Below are 19,081 nucleotides of genomic sequence, written 5' to 3'. Positions count from 1 at the left end.
GTACATTTAGTCTGGGTTATGCAAGGTTCTGGGTAGAGGGAGCCGTGTGAGCAGCAGCGTTCGCTCTCTTCCTTTCTGTATAGTCAATTCTTCTAGCATAATTGCTCTCTGGGAACTGAGCTGGGATTCCTGAGAGAAGAGATTGCTTGAATGCTCTTTGTGACTGATTTCACCTGCTGGAACTGAGATGCTGGTGTAAGTAAAAGTTACACTTAGAACATACCCAGACACTGCATCACTGATTTCTCGTCCCCCAGAGACAACCTACAAAGATCGAAAATTGTACACAGTACAGCTAGCCCTTTAAAATCTCTCCTGCCCTGCAGAGTGAATTCTACTGAATAACCAAGTTCCAGGGTCGCTCTTCCTGTAGAATAGAAAGCCTTTTAAAGAGACAAGACAGCATATCAGTGTATGTTGCATTGTGGGTCTGCAGAGAAGGAATTTATCTTCCTACAAAAATGTGATGAAGTGGAGTCCTCCATGAAGTGCTTGTGCGCTAATTTACTGATCAACGGGAGCATAAAGGACCCTTACTTCAGACATGAAGCCCTGCTGCTCTGGGAGAGCTTAAGGAGCAGAAAGTGGGGGTGTGAAGTTTTAGGAAGCCTGGGGAGACCTAGCTTTGAGGAGAGTACTCGTTGCATTCCCATTTACATCAGTCTAGGGTTATATATATATCCCCCTCACCATGGTACCTGAGCACCTGCTGGGAGAAAGGGAAAACTGCAAGAAACAGACACTGGTTTATTTAACATTCACAAAAGAAGAAAAGTCCAGTTTGGAGAGGGAAGTATCCTGCCTCCCCTGTGCCAAACATCACAAGGCCTAACCTGGATGTAAGGCTGTCTCAGAGCCCAGTCAAGAATATTTATAAACGTATGTAGAAAACAATAATAAAATTAATCTTCTGAAGTTACTGGTGATAAAAAAGGTGACAGACTTCCCAATCCTGCAAAGAAAACAGCCAGTCTGCATTGAAAATAATGAAAACAGGTAGCACTGAATTGGTGATTCTCATCATAACTCTTATGTCCTTTTCTCCAGCTGAGGCGAGGATGTAGCCTGGTACGAAGGAAGTTTAACAGCTCAGAACTGCAATTATTTAGTACACTGAATTATAAAAAGCAAGACCCCAGGAGTGAAGATTGATTATATTTTTATAATTATATTATATTTGAGCAGCATTCCCTAGTGGATAGAGCACTGGACTGAGACTCAGAAGACCCGGCTTCTACTCTTCATTCTGTTACTGGCCTTCTGGATGATTTTGGGCAAGTCACTTCTCCTTTGTGCCTCCATTTCCCTATCTGTAAAATGGGGATAATGATACGACCCTTCTTCGTAAAGGGCTTTGAGATCTACGGACGAAAAGAGCTAGGTCTTATTCTATTTACTGTTACTACTTACCTTTGACCAGAAGGCACTTAAACTGGAGGAGAACGAACTATCCTTAAGTTGAACAAGCATCAATCAATAAAGGAAAAACCCTCCACTTTAGCCTTGTGGCCTAAAAAGCAGCATGTTAGCAAAATTCTTTTTGTTTAATTAAAAAGGAAATATGGAAAATATCCTTTTCTTTATAGAAATGAAGTAGCAAACCATTCTTGAAAATTTACTACTACGCTAGGGTCTGCTTTGAACGGGGACATCAAACTTCTGTCATGACAGTTCAAATACACAATCAATACATTCAGTTCAAAGTAAATACCATACATGTGAATAGTTGTTATTCCCCAAAAACTTAGTTTTGATTGGATGTGCCCTGAAGATTAGTTTCCTATTCTTAAAAACCCTCTCTGTAAAGTGAGGTAATTCCACCCCACAATATAACAGCACCACTTCACATTCATTTTATTTGTTCACATTTAGTCGTTGCACCTATCTCAAGCACTAGCTGCATTACACTATTCCTCTAATGCACACACTAACAAAATAAAACCCTAAACAAGGCCTTGACCCAAATATCTTAAAACAAAATAGACCTCCCTAAATCTACCCACATTCATAGAAAAATAGCCTCCCTTCCTCCTCCCCAGGAAAAGTCTGAGGAAAACAAACAGATGAGTTCTTGCAGTATCTGAAGATCACCAATTCCAGCCTCTGGTGAGCCAAGTTGCAGCAGCAGAAGGAAGTAATTTCCATAGTCAAAGATCCTTTCCTGAGAACTCCCAGTGCCTTCCCAATTACATTAGAAAGCAGTTAGAGCTCTTGGTCTGGTATCACACAAGGAGAGAGACCATCTTGAAGTTGCTAGGACTAAGCCATCTAGGGTTTTATTGGTCAAAATCAACACTTGAAGTATTACAGTAGCAGATTTTAAAAGGAACTCTGGCAACCCTTCCCCCATTCCCAAGTGTGTCTGTACCCCCAAACTGAGCCACCTCCCTCCCCACTGTGGCCCTGCGCCTGTACGCCCATTCACCCTCTGCCCCAGTCTGTCCTTCCCCACTAGCCCTTACAAGCCCCTGTCTGACCCCTAGCAGCCCCACGCTGTCTATCTCCCCATAGCCCTGTTTCCTGACCTGGCCCAACAGGTGCTGTGAAGAAGGTTCTGCAGGCGCTCTCTCTTTCCTAGGTGACCGGGAGCTGCTGCTGTGTCCTATCACCACAGCACTCTTGGTGAGCAAAAGGCAGAACTGCAGCAACTTTCTGGCAGAAGCTTTTTTCTGGGCAAAAAAATTAAAAATGTGTGGCTTATTAATTATGCATGCACAGTGGTACAGAATTCCCCCAGGAGTACTACTTGAACCATATGCCTTTGGTGCATTGCAGTCCATCCATGTCCTATGCCAAGAAGGTTCTCATTGCCCATTGCCCTTCTTCAGCTTCCTCCTGCTCAGAGCCAAATTTAGGGCCTTTAGGAGTATGTCCTTGTTGTTCAGAACATTGTAGCAGTTCACTTCCACCAGCCTATCAAAGTCATAGGGCTCAAAGCTGAAATTTAGCGTGCGGTAAGGAGAGTCTTTTCCATCAATGACAAAGTCACCAAAGGATTTCTCGTCTTCTGACTCACGTTCTACTCCTACAACCAGAGAAAAATAAACTGTGAAAGTCTTACTAGAATCCTTTAATTGAATCATCAATGAAGGTCACAGATCAACTAAGCAGGTGTTGTTGACTTTTGGTCACTCTCCTGGTCAGAAATTGCATGAGAAGAGATTTCAGCACCACAGAGCAGGGTCACAATACTTTAGCTTTCAAACTTTGAGCCAAAATACCGTCTCCACTTCATACTTCCACCACCCTCCAAAAACACAGATTAAAGAGAAAAAAATTGTTTCGTTGCAATAGATCACAGCATGGCACACTACAGGATTAAGCTATAATTCTGAGGTGAGAAATACTAACCTGACTCCAAGGTAACAAAGTTAATTCTTCCTGGAAGGGGCCGCCCACATTAGGATAACAGGTGTGTTTTTAAAATGTGTTTTTAACATCCTAATGTAGACAGGGCCACTTGGGCTTTAACATGTTACCATAATATAGAAAAGGCCCCCACACCTTCTATTGTAACTAAACTTGATTTTAAAATGGGGTTCTATGAGTAAAAAGGTGTTTCAGGTTCTGAGGTGGAAAAATGGTTGGGAATTCATAAATCATAACACTTGAGGCAATGCTGACTGACTGATTTCAGACCTCTTTATAATGCAAATACAGTGACCATCACATCCTCAGGATAAACCCTCAGAAATATTAGTTCACATCTACATCTAGCCATTATATATGGCAGAACTACTTGGTAAGGAAGGGGTTCATAAAGGAGCAAATCAATTGTCGATTTAGATTCCCCTACACTTTAAATAGCTTTTGGGACAGCCCTGTTACTGCCCTCACCAAAATGAAACACTTCTGTTGCGCTTTCTGTAAAAAAAGTAATAGAGCTCAATAGCTTACAGGGAAACTAGGTGAGGGAAAGCTGTGATATTTTATGGTTAGAGAAACAAGGTGGGTGAGGTAGTATCTCTTATTGGTCATATTTTTTATCCTTTATTCTTCAGGTCAGGTCCCAGACCTGAGGAAGAGCTCTGTGATAAACTCAAAAGCTTGCCTCTCACCAACAGAAATGGGTCCAATAAAAGATATTACCTCACCCACCTTGTTTCTCTCATATCCTAGGATCAGCACAGCTATAACTGCATACATTTTATGGTTAGGAAAGTTCAGCCAGTCCCGCATTCTATCTGGCTAATCAGACCTGAATACCTTAATCATAGGATCTTAATGCACATTCCCTTACCTGGTGCTTTGTATTTTCGGAACGTATCATTCACCAGTGGGAAGTGAAGCACGATGGGAGCTTTTGGGTTCTCATCATCCACAAACATGTAACATTCTTTTGGCTTCTTCTCATCTTCCTCACTCAAGATGATTTGTGGAAAGGGGATTTCCTGTTCTTCACAGTATTTCTGAGTCAACTGTAAAACCTGTGGTCACAGAACAAAAGTCAAACGTTCGGTCCTGTTTTACCCAGTGAAAACAGAAAAATAGAGAATATTTTCCTTTTAACGATTACATTTATGGCACTACTATAAACTATTCAATGTTCATAATTAATGTATGTTATGTAGCAAATATTTTATAAAGTAAAGGCAGCATGTTCTAAATCACAAGTCTGGGAACTTTTCCATTAGCTTCCTCTCTGACCTTGAGCAAGTCATTTAACCTCTCTGCCTCGGTTTCCTCATCTGTAAAATGGGGATAAGTTACCTCACAGGTTTCAGAGTAACAGCCGTATTAGTCTGTATTCGCAAAAAGAAAAGGAGTACTTGTGGCACCTTAGAGACTAACCAATTTATTTGAGCATAAGCTTTCGTGAGCTACAGCTCACTTCATCGGATGCATACTGTGGAAACTGCAGAAGACATTATATACACAGAGACCATGAAACAATACCTCCTCCCACCCCACTCTCCTGCTGGTAATAGCTTATCTAAAGCGACCACTCTCCCCACAATGTGCACGATAATCAAGGTGGGTCATTTCCAGCACAAATCCAGGTCTTCTCACCCCCCCCACCCCCCACATACACACAAACTCACTCTCTTGCTGGTAATAGCTCATCCAAACTGACCAGTCTCCTTACAATGTGTAGGATAATCAAGGTGGACCATTTCCAGCATAAATCCAAGTTTAACCAGAACGTCTGGGGGGGTGGGGGGGTAGGAAAAAACAAGGGGAAATAGGCTACCTTGCATAATGACTTAGCCACTCCCAGTCTCTATTTAAGCCTAAATTAATAGTATCCAATTTGCAAATGAATTCCAATTCAGCAGTTTCTCGCTGGAGTCTGGATTTGAAGTTTTTTTTGTTGTAAGATAGCGACCTTCATGTCTGTAATTGCATGACCAGAGAGACTGAAGTGTTCTCCGACTGATTTATGAATGTTATAATTCTTGACATCTGATTTGTGTCCATTTATTCTTTTATGTAGAGACCGGCCAGTTTGCCCAATGTACATGGCAGAGGGGCATCGCTGGCACAGAATGGCATATATCACATTGGTGGATGTGCAGGTGAACGAGGCTCTGATAGTGTGGCTGATGTTATTAGGCCCTGTGATGGTGTCCCCTGAATAGATATGTGGGCACAGTTGGCAACGGGCTTTGTTGCAAGGATAGGTTCCTGGGTTAGTGGTTCTGTTGTGTGGTATGTGGTTGTTGGTGAGTATTTGCTTCAGGTTGGGGGTTTGTCTGTAGGCAAGGACTGGCCTGTCTCCCAAGATCTGTGGAGTGTTGGGTCATCCTTCAGGATAGGTTGTAGATCCTTAATAATGCGTTGGAGGGGTTTTAGTTGGGGGCTGAAGGTGACGGCTAGTGGCGTTCTGTTATTTTCTTTGTTAGGCCTGTCCTGTAGTAGGTGACTTCTGGGAACTCTTCTGGCTCTATCAATCTGTTTCTTCACTTCCGCAGGTGGGTATTGTAGTTGTAAGAATGCTTGATAGAGATCTTGTAGGTGTTTGTCTCTGTCTGAGGGGTTGGAGCAAATGCGGTTGTATCGCAGAGCTTGGCTGTAAACGATGGATCGTGTGGTGTGGTCAGGGTGAAAGCTGGAGGCATGTAGGTAGGAACAGCAGTCAGTAAGTTTCCGGTATAGGGTGGTGTTTATGTGACCATTGTTTATGAGCACTGTAGTGTCCAGGAAGTGGATCTCTTGTGTGGACTGGACCAGGCTGAGGTTGATGGTGGGATGGAAATTGTTGAAATCATGGTGGAATTCCTCAAGGGATTCTTTTCCAGGGGTCCAGATGATAAAGATGTCATCAATACAGCGCAAGTAGAGTAGGGGCGTTAGGGGACGAGAGCTGAGGAAGCGTTGTTCTAAATCAGCCATAAAAATGTTGGCATACTGTGGGGCCATGCGGGTACCCATAGCAGTGCCGCTGATCTGAAGGTATACATTGTCCCCAAATGTAAAATAGTTATGGGTAAGGACAAAGTCACAAAGTTCAGCCACCAGGTTAGCCGTGACATTATCGGGGATAGTGTTCTTGATGGCTTGTAGTCCATCTTTGTGTGGAATGTTGGTGTAGAGGGCTTCTACATCCATAGTGGCCAGCATGGTGTTATCAGGAAGATCACCGATGGATTGAAGTTTCCTCAGGAAGTCAGTGGTGTCTCGAAGGTAGCTGGGAGTGCTGATAGCGTAGGGCCTGAGGAGGGAGTCTACATAGCCAGACAATCCTGCTGTCAGGGTGCCAATGCCTGAGATGATGGGTGCCCAGGATTTCCAGGTTTATGGATCTTGGGTAGTAGATAGAATATCCCAGGTCGGGGTTCCAGGGGTGTGTCTGTGCAGATTTGATCTTGTGCTTTTTCAGGAAGTTTCTTGAGCAAATGCTATAGTTGCTTTTGGTAACTCTCAGTGGGATCATAGGGTAATGGCTTGTAGAAAGTGGTGTTGGAGAGCTGCCGAGCAGCCTCTTGTTCATATTCCAACCTATTCATGATGACAACAGCACCTCCTTTGTCAGCCTTTTTGATTATGATGTCAGAGTTGTTTCTGAGGCTGTGGATGGCATTGTGTTCTGCACGGCTGAGGTTATGGGGCAAGTGATGCTGCTTTTCCACAATTTCAGCCCGTGCACGTCGGCGGAAGCACTCTATGTAGAAGTCCAGTCTGCTGTTTCGACCTTCAGGAGGAGTCCACCTAGAATCCTTCTTTTTGTAATGTTGGTAGGGAGGCCTCTGTGGATTAATATGTTGTTCAGAGGTATTTTGGAAATATTCCTTGAGTCAGAGACGTCAAAAATAGGATTCTAGGTCACCACAGAACTGTATCATGTTCATGGGGGTGGAGGGGCAGAAGGAGAGGCCCCGAGAGAGGACAGCTGCTTCTGCTGGGCTGAGAGTATAGTTTGTGTGTGGGGAGGGGGAGGGGGGTAGAAGACCTGGATTTGTGCTGGAAATGGCCCACCTTGATTATCGTGCACATTGTAAGGAGAGTGGTCACTTTGGATAAGCTATTACCAGCAGGAGAGAGAGTTTGTGTGGGGGGGGGGGGGGCGGAGGGAAAGAAAACCTGGATTTGTGCTGGAAATGGCCCACCTTGATTAGCATACACATTGTAAGGAGAGTGATCACTTTAGATAAGCTATTACCAGCAAGAGAGCGGGGTGGGAGGAGGTATTGTTTCATGGTCTCTGTGTATATAATGTCTTCTGCAGTTTCCACAGTATGTATCCGATGAAGCGAGCTGTAGCTCACGAAAGCTTATGCTCAAATAAATTGGTTAGTCTCTAAGGTGCCACAAGTGCTCCTTTTCTTTTTACCTCACAGGGGTATTGTGAAAAATCAGAAAATATTTTTAAACTGCTGTAAATGTGTAGACAACCTAAATATTATTACGTTCAGCAAATTTTTAAAAAACTACTTTTGTAATATATTTCAAACAGAAAAATTAGTCAGTCACTATCATTTTACATAGCCAAACCTATAGTTAAGCTTGGAAAAATTGGACTCAGATTTCTCACTTTGCTAAAAACAAATAAAATGTTTTCATAATTAAAAATCAACAATTACAACGAAGAAACGTTAACAGTATATCCTATGATGGTCTCATAGACAAGTAATACACTGTGTTGCTGTCACCTTTTTCTGGCAATAAAATAAGGAGGTGTTGACTATATAATAAGGTTTGTCTAATATTAGGATTTTATTACTGAATCTGATGGATCTGTTTCTGTAGACATATTTTGAACAGCAACTAGACTTGATGGTGCTACAGAAAATATTAAAATCAATAAAAATAAAAATACTTGGAAATAAATTATATCCCTTAAAATACACTACAAATTAAAATCGAATACTTTCAAGATTATACATATTGAATTTGACTATCTGCATGTAATATTTTGTGAACATACATTTGTATACAGCACAAATAGCACACTTAGCACAAAAAAAAATCACTGCCACCTTCATCTTCCCACCTAACAATGCCTTCTGCTAGATGGAATAAGAATGTGGAATGGTGTGCCACAAGTCTTAGACTGCTAACAGAGATTCACCTTTAGGTAAAGTGATAGGGGCCTATGCTTTTTAAGCAGAAAGACTGGCATTTTACCACCACTGTCCCATGAAGTTCCACGTATGAAGTTCATGTTGTGACATGAAGTTAACAGTGAATTGCATGGTCTGACAACTGAAGTCTTGAGTGGCCTTAGATTTATTACAATGTGTCCTACTTCAGGAGACTCTCTGTTCAAACATCTTGGACTGATCCATGTTATCATGAAAAATGTATGTTTCCATGCTTCTTTCCCAGTCTAATGCTGCTCACCTCAAATGGAGCATCCCAAGAATAGTTAAATGACAGGATGACATCTACATCTCTCTCTGGCTGGAGCACCAAGGGAAAGGGAGAGTTGATAGAAAAACCACCATCCACCAAGTACAGGCTGTCTTCCATGGGAGTCAGCTGGTTGGGAAAGGCATCCAGGTGTGTACCTAACAGACACCCCACACACACACACAAAAATCACCTTAGTTGCCAAAAAGATGGGGAAAACTTTGGAAATGAAGCAACCACTGAGACTTAAAGGAGAAACCTCTATTACATGTTCTATACTCCCACACCAAAATCAGACCTCCACTCTGGATATTCCAGAAGCAAAGTAGAAAACAGGTCTGTACCACCAGCTGGGTGATATTATTTCATAGCCAACAAGTTCTCCAATTGTATCAAATTCTCTGCTGCTGGTGTAAATTGGCAGCACTCCACTGATTTCAATGGAGCTGTTCCAAACTTACGCTAGCAAAGAATTTGGCCCAAAATGCTAACGTTATACATAATTTTAAAATATTAACAGAATATCCGAAACAGAGTGATTTCAAAATGGCTACCTTTCCAGGCTAAAAAATTCCTGTTGTGGACATAATCCCTGTGAAGGTACAAGCCTTGCATGAAGTTGAAGGTTTCCCCAGAGGTGACACGGGACTTGAAGAAATCCTGGCAAATTTGTAATAAGGGTCCCCCTGGTATAACCAGACGAGTCTTTAATCGAGTGGGGTCCCGAAAATGGAATCTTTGGCAATCATCTATAACAGAAGCCATGATAAAGATCAGAATATATTTAAAAGCATGCTCATTCAAGCCTAGCATTTCAAGATACTAATCTATTCACAAATGAAAGTTCAATCTATTGTCATACGACTGTTTTTTTTCCCCCTACATATGTGGGCACTGTAAAAATGTATTAGATTGAGGTCCAAATTAACTGAGTCTATACTGAAGTTTCACCATTTAGGGTGTCTTTCAAATCTCACTCATGAGTCATGTAACCATTCCAAACTGTTGCCAATGAAAACTGTCACCATATGACATCATGGATATGCTCTCATACGTGGACAACAGTTAGTAGAAATCCTGAACATTCACTACAGTATTTCTTATAGTTACAAATGGGAAATAGTGTAGTGAAACCTAACACTGTGGTATGACAAATGCCGACCGAGAGGAAGGATGGTCTTTCTACCTACCTATTGAAGGTACTTATAGACCTCTCTCCATCACCATAATACCTACGCTCTTCAGAGTCTTTAATGTATTTATCCTCACAGCACCCCTTTGAGGTTGGGAAGAGCTATTATCTCCCTTACACAGATGTAGAACTGAAGCCCAGAGTGACCTGCCCAACATTACAGAGAAAATCTACAGCCAAGAAGGGAATTGAACTCAGGTCTCAAGTCCCCAGTTAACACACTAACCACTGGATCTTCCTTCTTTGTAGTTTGGACACAGGACTGGGACTCAAGAGACATGGGTTCAATTCCCAGATCTTCCATCAGCTTCCTATATGACCTTGGACAAGTCACTTAACCTCTCTGCACTTCTGTGCCACAGTTCCCTATCTGTAAAACAGGAGTAACAACACTTTCCTACCGCCCAGGGATGTTGCAAAATATCGTAGTCATGGGAACCAGGAATGGTGGGGGATGGGAGGTGAGAGGGACAAGTTAATGGTGACCATTATTATTTAATTTACTGTGTAAATATAGGCCATATTGTTGAGAGAAACTACATGACAGAGGGGAGTGGAATACAGCTTTAGAGAAACTGTTAACTATCCAGCCCAGCTGAGCCTTGTCTGTGCTTGGAAATTCCACAGGACTTCTTAAATTTTGGACTTCCATTAATGTGTTGTGTGATCGTTCTGAAAAGAAACCTCTAGAAAACCCAGTTTTTAAACAAAAACTGACTATTTTACAGGGTACGGAACACTCTTACCTATGACTCTGATTACATCTTTCAGAGAATCTAGAAAGCCCAGTCCTGAACCAACCACCTTCAGACAGACATCATCCAGACTTGCGGCAAAGGCACTTCCCCACATTCCTATAGGCAGAGGAAGGGGTAGTGGAAACAGAAATAAAAGAAGGATTTAACACCCTTGTAGGCTTCTTAAACCCAGTGCAGTCAATAGAGGCTCTACCATCGGGTCACTGCCTGTTACCAAGTGGGCTGGCCCTGTAAGAGGAGTTGAGCCCTATGCCTAATAATCCCTTTCCCAAGTGATGGGTTTGGGCTTCCGGCAGTGGTTGGGTCATGTGAGCAGGCATCAGGTAATGGTAGCCCAGGGCCAGGGCATCCTGTACGAGGGAGCCTACTCTGTCAGAGAGAGGAAGACTAGGGAAGACCTAAAGGAGACATCTCTACAGACAGGCCCAGTCTGGGGTACTCCCAGAAGAGAGATCTGCAATATATTGTGTTAATTTTGATGGAATGTATGGGCCCAAAGAGTCAAAGGTGTTAACATATCCCTGAAACTGTCCAACAATAAAGAGTTTTAAACAAGGTTCAGAGTCTGGTATAGAGAGACCTCAGCCTGCTTAGCACCATGGAAAACACACCATGAAACAGCCTTTCAACCTTTTATTAAAGATATAGAAAAGAAGGAAAAACAGGTAAAGCATTTGAAATGTAAAGTATTAACTAAAGCTTTTATTTTAACCATCACTCTTATCCCCTTTTCCTTTAGGTATAGAGAGATTTTATAAGGAAACCCCTTTGTTTGACAGTCTTTTAAGATATTAAGATAGTAATAACTGTCCCTTTTGGGGAAAAGAGAAGTTGTTAATTGAGATAGGCTGGAGCTGTTACTGAAGTTCAGTCCTGTATGCTAAAAACAAAACAAGACAAACACACATAAAAGGGGAGAGAAAAGAATAGCAGAGATGCAAAATGCAAATTCTGTCTCTGATGTTGCATCCATTTGCAACCTTCAGCGCATACCCCCCCTCCCATACCCCAACACCCAACCCCAGTCTGGTGAGAGTGAGAGAGAGAGTAGGGGGGAGCAAACAACGGAGGGAAAGGGATGGAGCGAGTGGGGGCAGGGCAGGGGTGTTGAGTTTTGTGCAATTAGAAAGTTTGCAACCCTTATCACGAGCAATATCCCAACAAGAGTATTGGGAACCCCTTGGGGCATAATGGACTACTAAGCCTTGAGGAAAAGGCTGAGAGATTCTACTTTTGAGTTAAACTGTTATTTTATATAAATAAGTCAGATCCCAAGAAGGGGTGAGTACTTAAGAGCACCAGTTATGGTGGTTTGTTTAACTGAGCAAGGAGGAAACTGAGGCATGAGCAGGTTCTGACACTAGATGAAGCTTTCCTATTTCCCCTTCAAAACCAGCAGCATTAGCATATACCCTGCAGATAGCAGATCCTGGGCTCAGGACGTTTCCGGATCAGCCGCCCCATGAAGAACTCACTGTCAAAGTCTTCTGTTCGGACAAAGGCTCCATACTTGCGAAATCCAACCTCATAGGGAGTGAACTCACACCACTCTGAGAGAAAGACAGCAGATCAACAGTTATCTCAGGAATACTCTGAAGTGTACAGTCTCATTAGCCTGTTCTTATAGGAGTGGTTAAAGAAGAGTCTCTGCTTCTTCCAGCATCACCTATCAGCAATTCCTTCCCCCGTAAAACCCCATATATAGTAGAACTAGTGTGGCTGTCTTGGGGGAACAGATAGTTGGATCTTCCAGACAGGCTCTGTAGGAACTCCCTGTGCAGCAAGGTTTGGAGACTAATTAAACCACTAGCATACAGATCCACCAGCCATTGTCCCTTGCAGAGTAGGGACACAAGAGCAGCAGGAACAATTGCTGTCTCAGGACTGCAGTAGCCACCAAAGAGCACCTCCACTTCCTCCAAGAATAGTCCCTGCACCAAGCTCAGCTATTCAGGTTTCGCACGCATTTGGGTATGGAGGGGAAGAGAAAAAGGATTTAACATCTAGAACTGGGGAGAGGTAACCCTCTCGGATGAGAGCTCCTTAGCTATACCACAACTGAGAATTTCTCACTCTCTCTCACAATTATGACAATGAGAGCAACTTGACTGTCTAGATGTTTGTCACAGAATGGGCTCCCTCACCCTGGATTTCTCTTTGCAAGCAGCCCTCACACACACTTACGTAAGTTCACCACAGTGTACTTTATTTACAACATCTTAGACAGCTTCATGTCCCATCACCATAAGGGACAGCTTCAAAGCACCCCTGTGGCACAGGAAATGAAAGTGAAGGGGGAAGAAGTCTCACCTCTCAGATCCTGAGCTTCTTTGCCCATCCTTCCAGCCTTCCCCTCCTGTCTCCCATTTAACAGTTCCCAGCTAACATTCTGAATCCCCTTGTTAACTGGTTAACCACCCAGTCCCAATCAATTATCTCCCAATTTGGTCCATGACAGAAACCTTACAACATGGTGAGCCAGCGATATGCTACTCCCACTGTGTTACATTGTTCAACGATGAAAACATTAGTTGAAGCTCACCAGCAATTCCATATTTTTGAGATTCATTTTTCTGAGCAGCAATTTTTAAATATTTCTTTTTGGTGTCATTAAGTTGTGAAATAATATATGGCCATTTAAAAACAATAGCACGGAGCGTTATTAAGCCATACCGGAACTTAACAGTGGTATCTGCCTAAAATATTATTGAAAATGACACCTATGACAGAGTTCAAACCATAAATACACATTTATATTTCCAAAGCTTACCCCTTCTGAGATCTATTTGGGCCAGTTACCCAACCCTCATTGCTATTTCATCACTAAAATCCTTCATTTAACCCTTTATTAACATTAACAAATATACCTGGCTCTTCAACACCTGTCATCAGTAGAGCTTGTTGTTTACATCTGAGGAAACCAAAGCATAAAGAGGTGAGGTGCCTGCCCAAAGTCACCCAGCAAGCTAGTGGTGGACATGGGGAAAGAGCCCAGGTTTCCTGAGTCCCAGTCAAGAGATCCACTTGGCCACATTATTTCCCAAGTAAAACAAGTAAGTTTACAGGAGCAATCTTGTCAAGATAGCTCAGAACAGTGCAATGAGTATTGCTCATTGCAGAAATATTGCTCTCTCTAGATTCCCACGGCTAGACTGTGTTTAACTCTTGTCAATTCTTTCTGCATAACATCTCTACAACACAGCCTTTCCTATCCACCGTCAACTAAAACTCTCCTCCAGGTGCTCATCACCCTACATCTCAAATACCACATCATCCTTTCCTCTGGCCTTCACAAATCCCATCTTGCTCCATTCATGTCAATTCAGAATGCTGCTGCAAAGATCATTTCCCTAGCCCATTGCTTTGACCATGTCACTCCTCTCTTTGCATCTCTCAACCCCATTCACATAAACGACTCATCTTCGAACTCAAGGCCCTTCTCAACATACCTGCCTACTTCCTGTCAACTCTCATACAGTATCAAGATGATGCCTGCCTCCCCACTCAGCCAATACCAGCCTTCATAGCCCACGTGTTCAAGTTTCGAACAAGCACTTTTGTGCTTTATCCCATGCTGCCCCCCCAAACAGAGGCAAGGTATGCAGGGCCGGCTCTAGGTTTTTGTGCCACCCGAAGAAAAAAAATAATAAAAGGGTGGCTGGAATGCCACCCCTGGAATTGTGCCACCCCCAAGCACGTGCTTGCTTTGCTGGTGCCTAGAGCCGGCCCTAGAGGCATGGGGGTTGGGGGGAGGGAAGCACACAGGGTCGTGCCAGTGCCTCCCCCTCATTTCTGCAAATGCAAAGCTGCTCAGCTCGGAGGCTGCGCTCAGGCGCCACTGACTCCGCAGCTGTATGCAGCCTCCTGGGTCCTAGTACCAGTCGTGCTCCCCTTCTGTGTGCTGGGAGCCTTCCTGTTTTCTGTGCAACAATGAGTGCTCGCGGTGGGGCTGGGTAAGGGGGTGGGGGAAATGAGAGAAGGGGCAGTGGGGAAGGAAGGGGATGGAATAGGGCAGGCGGAAGGGAATGTGGGAGTGAGGGGAGGGGGGATGGAGAAGAAAAGGGGATAGGGGAATCATGGGGGGGAAGCTGTAGCCCGACATGCCGCATCCCCTCGGCAGCAGCTGGGGCTCCCCCATTAAGCAGGCTGATCAAACCCTCACCCTGACAAGGCCTACCTCCTACACCTGGACCCCTCTGACAAGCCCCCTACACCCAGACCCCTACCCGACTGAGCCCCAGCCAGCTGCACCTGGACACCCACCCCGTCAAGCCCCAGTCCCCCAGCACCCGAACCCCCCCACTGAGCCCCCATACCCCCACATCCAGAGCCCCCCTCCCCCTGCTGAGCCTAACCATCACCACCTGGATCCCCTGCCAAGTCCCATTGCCCCTGCACCCGGAACCCCCCAACGAGCCCCTGTGCATCCAGATCTCCCACTGAGTTGCCCACGCCCAGACTGCCCCATAGAGAAACCTCTCACCCCATACCTGGATCCCCCCACACTAAGCCCCTCCACACTTGGATCCTGCTGGGCTGAGCCTGCCTACCCAGACCTGGTGGGCACAGAGGGGCAGGGCCCCGGGGTGTTTCTGGGGCAGGCCCAGCTCTTGCACTGTGTCAGGGTCAGGTGCAGCCTCATTGCTGAGTCCCTGTACTGGGGACCTGGGGTCTTCAGGATGATCTCCCACCTCAATGCAGCCAGTGGCCTGAACTCCCCACTGCCATGCTGGAGCCACATTTATTTGACAAATAAAATTTGCAGAATTTTAAAATATTGTGCACATAATTTTTTTTTTTTTGGTGCCGAATTTCCTCAGTAGATCTTCAGTGATATAGCTATGAGGAGAACATAGGTGAAGGTGAACTTTGCCAAGCAGTGTCCAATTTGACATATTAGCTTTGGGCTCCCAAATACTGGCTAATCAGCACCTCATGTCTCATGCTCATTATCCAATGGGGAAAGGTGGAGATGCAAAGGGAATTAAGTCTCGGGGGGGGGAGGGGGGGTATTTACAGATTTTAAAATAGAAAAATAAACCTGTCTCATTTATACCTGCAAAGTCATCATCGCTAATATTGGGCCTCACATTGATTGCTGCATAGATGGGATAGGGGTTCTGTGCCCTCTTCACTGCTTCCTGCTGGTCAGACAGCTTAGACAAGTCTTCCTGGTTATAACAGGGAAAGAAAAAAAAGCTTAACATTTTTGGTGCTATGCTAGATCCATCTAACCCCACACTCCAGTATTCTGGAGCTCTCTCACTTTCCAATCTCAACTATAACCGTATCACAGGCTCTGAAGCTCCTCTCTCCCCAGTGTAGGGCTCATTTTACTAGAATAGTTATATGGCCTAGATATTTTGAATTTTACAGGCATTCTTCACTAGTTAATTGCTGTTTTAATCAGATTCCAATTTGTGATTTCACCTAACTGTATCACTTTACATTCTGTTTTTGAAAAACCATATTGCTAGACATATGTCACCATATTTTCTGAGCCTTATCATTCCAAATGGCTGTCAAATGAATGGCTTTTAAAGTAATTTCAAATAAATAGATTAATAGATCCATAGATATTTAGGTCAGAAGGGATCATTATGATCATCTAGTCTGACCTCCTGCACAACGCAGGCCACAGAATTTCACTCACCACTCCTGCAAAAAACCTCACACCTATATCTGTGCTATTGAAGTCCTCAAATCATAGTTTTAAGACTTCAAGGAGCAGAGAATCTTCCAGCAAGTGACCCGTGCCCCATGCAACAGAGGAAGGCAAAAAACCTCCAGGGCCTCTTCCAATCTGCCGTGGAGGAAAATTCCTTCCCGACCCCAAATATGGCGATCAGCTAAACCCTGAGCATATGGGCAAGATTCATCAGCCAGATACTACAGAAAATTCTTTCCTGGGTAACTCGGATCCCGCCCCATCTAATATCCCATCACAGGCCATTGGGCCTATTTACCATGAATATTTAATTACCAAAACCATGTTATCCCATCATACCATCTCCTCCATATACTTATCGAGTTTAATCTTAAAGCCAGATAGATCTTTTGCCCCCACTGCTTCCCTTGGAAGGGTATTCCAAAACTTCACTCCTCTGATGGTTAGAAACCTTCGTCTAATTTCTAGCCTAAATTTCCTGGTGGCCAGTTTATATCCATTTGTTCTTGTGTCCACATTGGTACTGAGCTTAAATAATTCCTCTCCCTCTCCAGTATTTATCCCTCTGATATATTTATAAAGAGCAATCATATCTCCCCTCAACCTAGCTCTTACATAGCATTTTTCATCTATAGATCTCAAAGTGCTTTATACATTAGGTAAATATCATTATCCCCATTTTATAGATAGGAAAACTCAGGCAAAAAACTCCCATGTTTCTCCCAAGACTCCTCTAATCCCCAGAACAATTCTATACAATTTAAGCATACACAAAGAGAAATCATTTTCCAGAGCACAAAAAGGTGGATATGTTGAGCTCCTAATTTGAAGGCAAACAGCAATACACTTCAGAGTCTAGAATTCTTTACCTTCCGATGTAGAAAATACTCTATAATAAGGCCCCACAAATCTGTGAAAGAGACTTTCCGTCCATCATTCTCCATTGAGTTCAGCTGCTGGAAGTAATATTTCAGTCGTTCTGAGGAAAATGCCCCTGCTTTGCTACTAGATACATTATCCCTGGCATTGCTGATTGCACCTTGGAGGTCCTTACAGGACCAGTCTGTGTCTTGATACAGTTCAGACAAACACCTGAAAAACATTTAGATCAAGATCAGTGAATGATATTAAACATCAAATTCCAGCTAAGTATTGTTACTATTGCAGTGTTGAACTGAGAACTGTAGAACTCTGACAACCTAGAAGATTAAATACTAAAGATAACAAGCATTATGAGATGGAGTTTTAAGTTCTAAAATACGCTGGGGAACCTGAGACCAACCGCATTGTTATCACTCTCTCAGCTCACCTACCACTCAGGGTTGTTCTGGAGAGCAGATTAGCTAATGCTGATTAGTTTACAAACATGAGCTAACTCATCCTCACAACAGCCCTGAGAGCTAGGTATGGGGTTCCAAACAGAACCAGGGTAACTGGCTTCCTCCTCTGCACAGCAGAGAATCTGGCTTTGCAAACCCCACTACGCAAAGTATAGGCTAGAGTTTTAGATGAGGAGCAGTACATATTTATTTACATTAAGTTATTTTCCATAACTTTTCCACAAAGGGGGTGAATTTTAAAGCTACAGATGGGAGTTAAGCATCCAACCCTCACAAAACCTCAATGGGAGCATCTACTTCCTCTTTGTGCTTTTGAAAATCTCCCCCAAAGTGTTATCTTTCTGTAATGCAATTATATAGCTTCTACAAGACCCACTGCTGTAGGTATTAAAAATAGTAATGAAACTCTCTTTTTAACCACCCAGAACATAAGGACTGTCAACGTCCGATAGACTATCGCAATATACTGGATCTACTATTTTTTAAAGATTATGTGCATTAAATCTAGCATCTCCCTTGGAGCTACACAAACCCTATCCAGCTAGAAGTTTCAGGGACCATCATTGCATATTACGCACCAAGTAGAACCTGAAATTCCACACAGATACGTTGTGCTGTCCAAAAGGCTGAGCTGCTGAAGCCCTGACAGGCTGCCATAGAATGACGTCAGTGCTCTAGTCCCACCACCAGATCCCAAAACTGCAACCACTGGGACCTGCAGAGAGGCGAGAAACCAGGGAAGGACACATTCCTAGTTAATTTTTGATCTGCTGTTTAATTTTATATTTATTTACTCTCTACTATGTAAGGATGAGACCCCTAAAACACAGGAATAGTTATATTCCTGTTAATATGCTGATTAAATTCCAGTATAAAGTTAATCACGCCTGATATTTTAGTGATATAGATCATGTATTATAAAGATCGTTATATTGTCTAGAGAGTCGTCCATTTGCTGAAAAGAGGTGTGATGTATATTATGTTTCCCAAATGCTAGTCATTTAATCACACGCCTTGCGATAGCACATGAAACCGACACTGTTATAAGCAAAAAATACATCAAACATTTCTGTAGCACTAGTACCTAAGACCCCAAGCAGAGATCAGGACTATTGTACCAGGCACTGGTCACACTGACATTCCTTCTGCCCTTTCCTACAGTCCGAAGTCTCTCAAAATGGGGGTCAGGTTACAACCATGAGCTTTGCTGGGTCCAAAGGCTGGCTTTCTTTTAACATCTCAGAACTATCCTGACAGCACATGATGCAGTAGCTCTAGAGGAGAGAATCCAAAGAAATTCTGGAACCTCAAACCCCAGAAATTTTCATCAACC

The 19,081-nt window shown here is 43.4% G+C and overlaps 1 protein-coding gene across 1 annotated transcript in view; it reads right to left on the bottom strand.

The window, feature by feature from the left end:
- Window positions 1-2,244: 2,244 nt before the first annotated feature.
- The window catches only part of LOC311522967 (cytosolic phospholipase A2 zeta-like), a 43,146-nt gene continuing 26,309 nt past the window's right edge, over window positions 2,245-19,081 (bottom strand). The window contains exons 12-20 of the mRNA XM_084632592.1: window positions 18,327-18,463; window positions 17,278-17,500; window positions 15,797-15,911; window positions 12,153-12,290; window positions 10,729-10,836; window positions 9,345-9,539; window positions 8,782-8,948; window positions 4,241-4,427; window positions 2,245-3,025 (exon numbers count right to left, since the gene is read on the bottom strand). Coding sequence (XP_084488718.1) covers window positions 2,805-3,025; window positions 4,241-4,427; window positions 8,782-8,948; window positions 9,345-9,539; window positions 10,729-10,836; window positions 12,153-12,290; window positions 15,797-15,911; window positions 17,278-17,500; window positions 18,327-18,463 — 1,491 coding nt within the window. The 3' untranslated portion in view covers window positions 2,245-2,804. The remainder of the gene's footprint in view (window positions 3,026-4,240; window positions 4,428-8,781; window positions 8,949-9,344; window positions 9,540-10,728; window positions 10,837-12,152; window positions 12,291-15,796; window positions 15,912-17,277; window positions 17,501-18,326; window positions 18,464-19,081) is intronic.

Source organism: Lepidochelys olivacea (assembly GCF_965140295.1).
Source record: "Lepidochelys olivacea isolate rLepOli2 genome assembly, chromosome: 6".
Taxonomy (NCBI): domain Eukaryota; kingdom Metazoa; phylum Chordata; order Testudines; family Cheloniidae; genus Lepidochelys; species Lepidochelys olivacea.
This window is presented reverse-complemented; position numbering and strand designations above follow the sequence as displayed.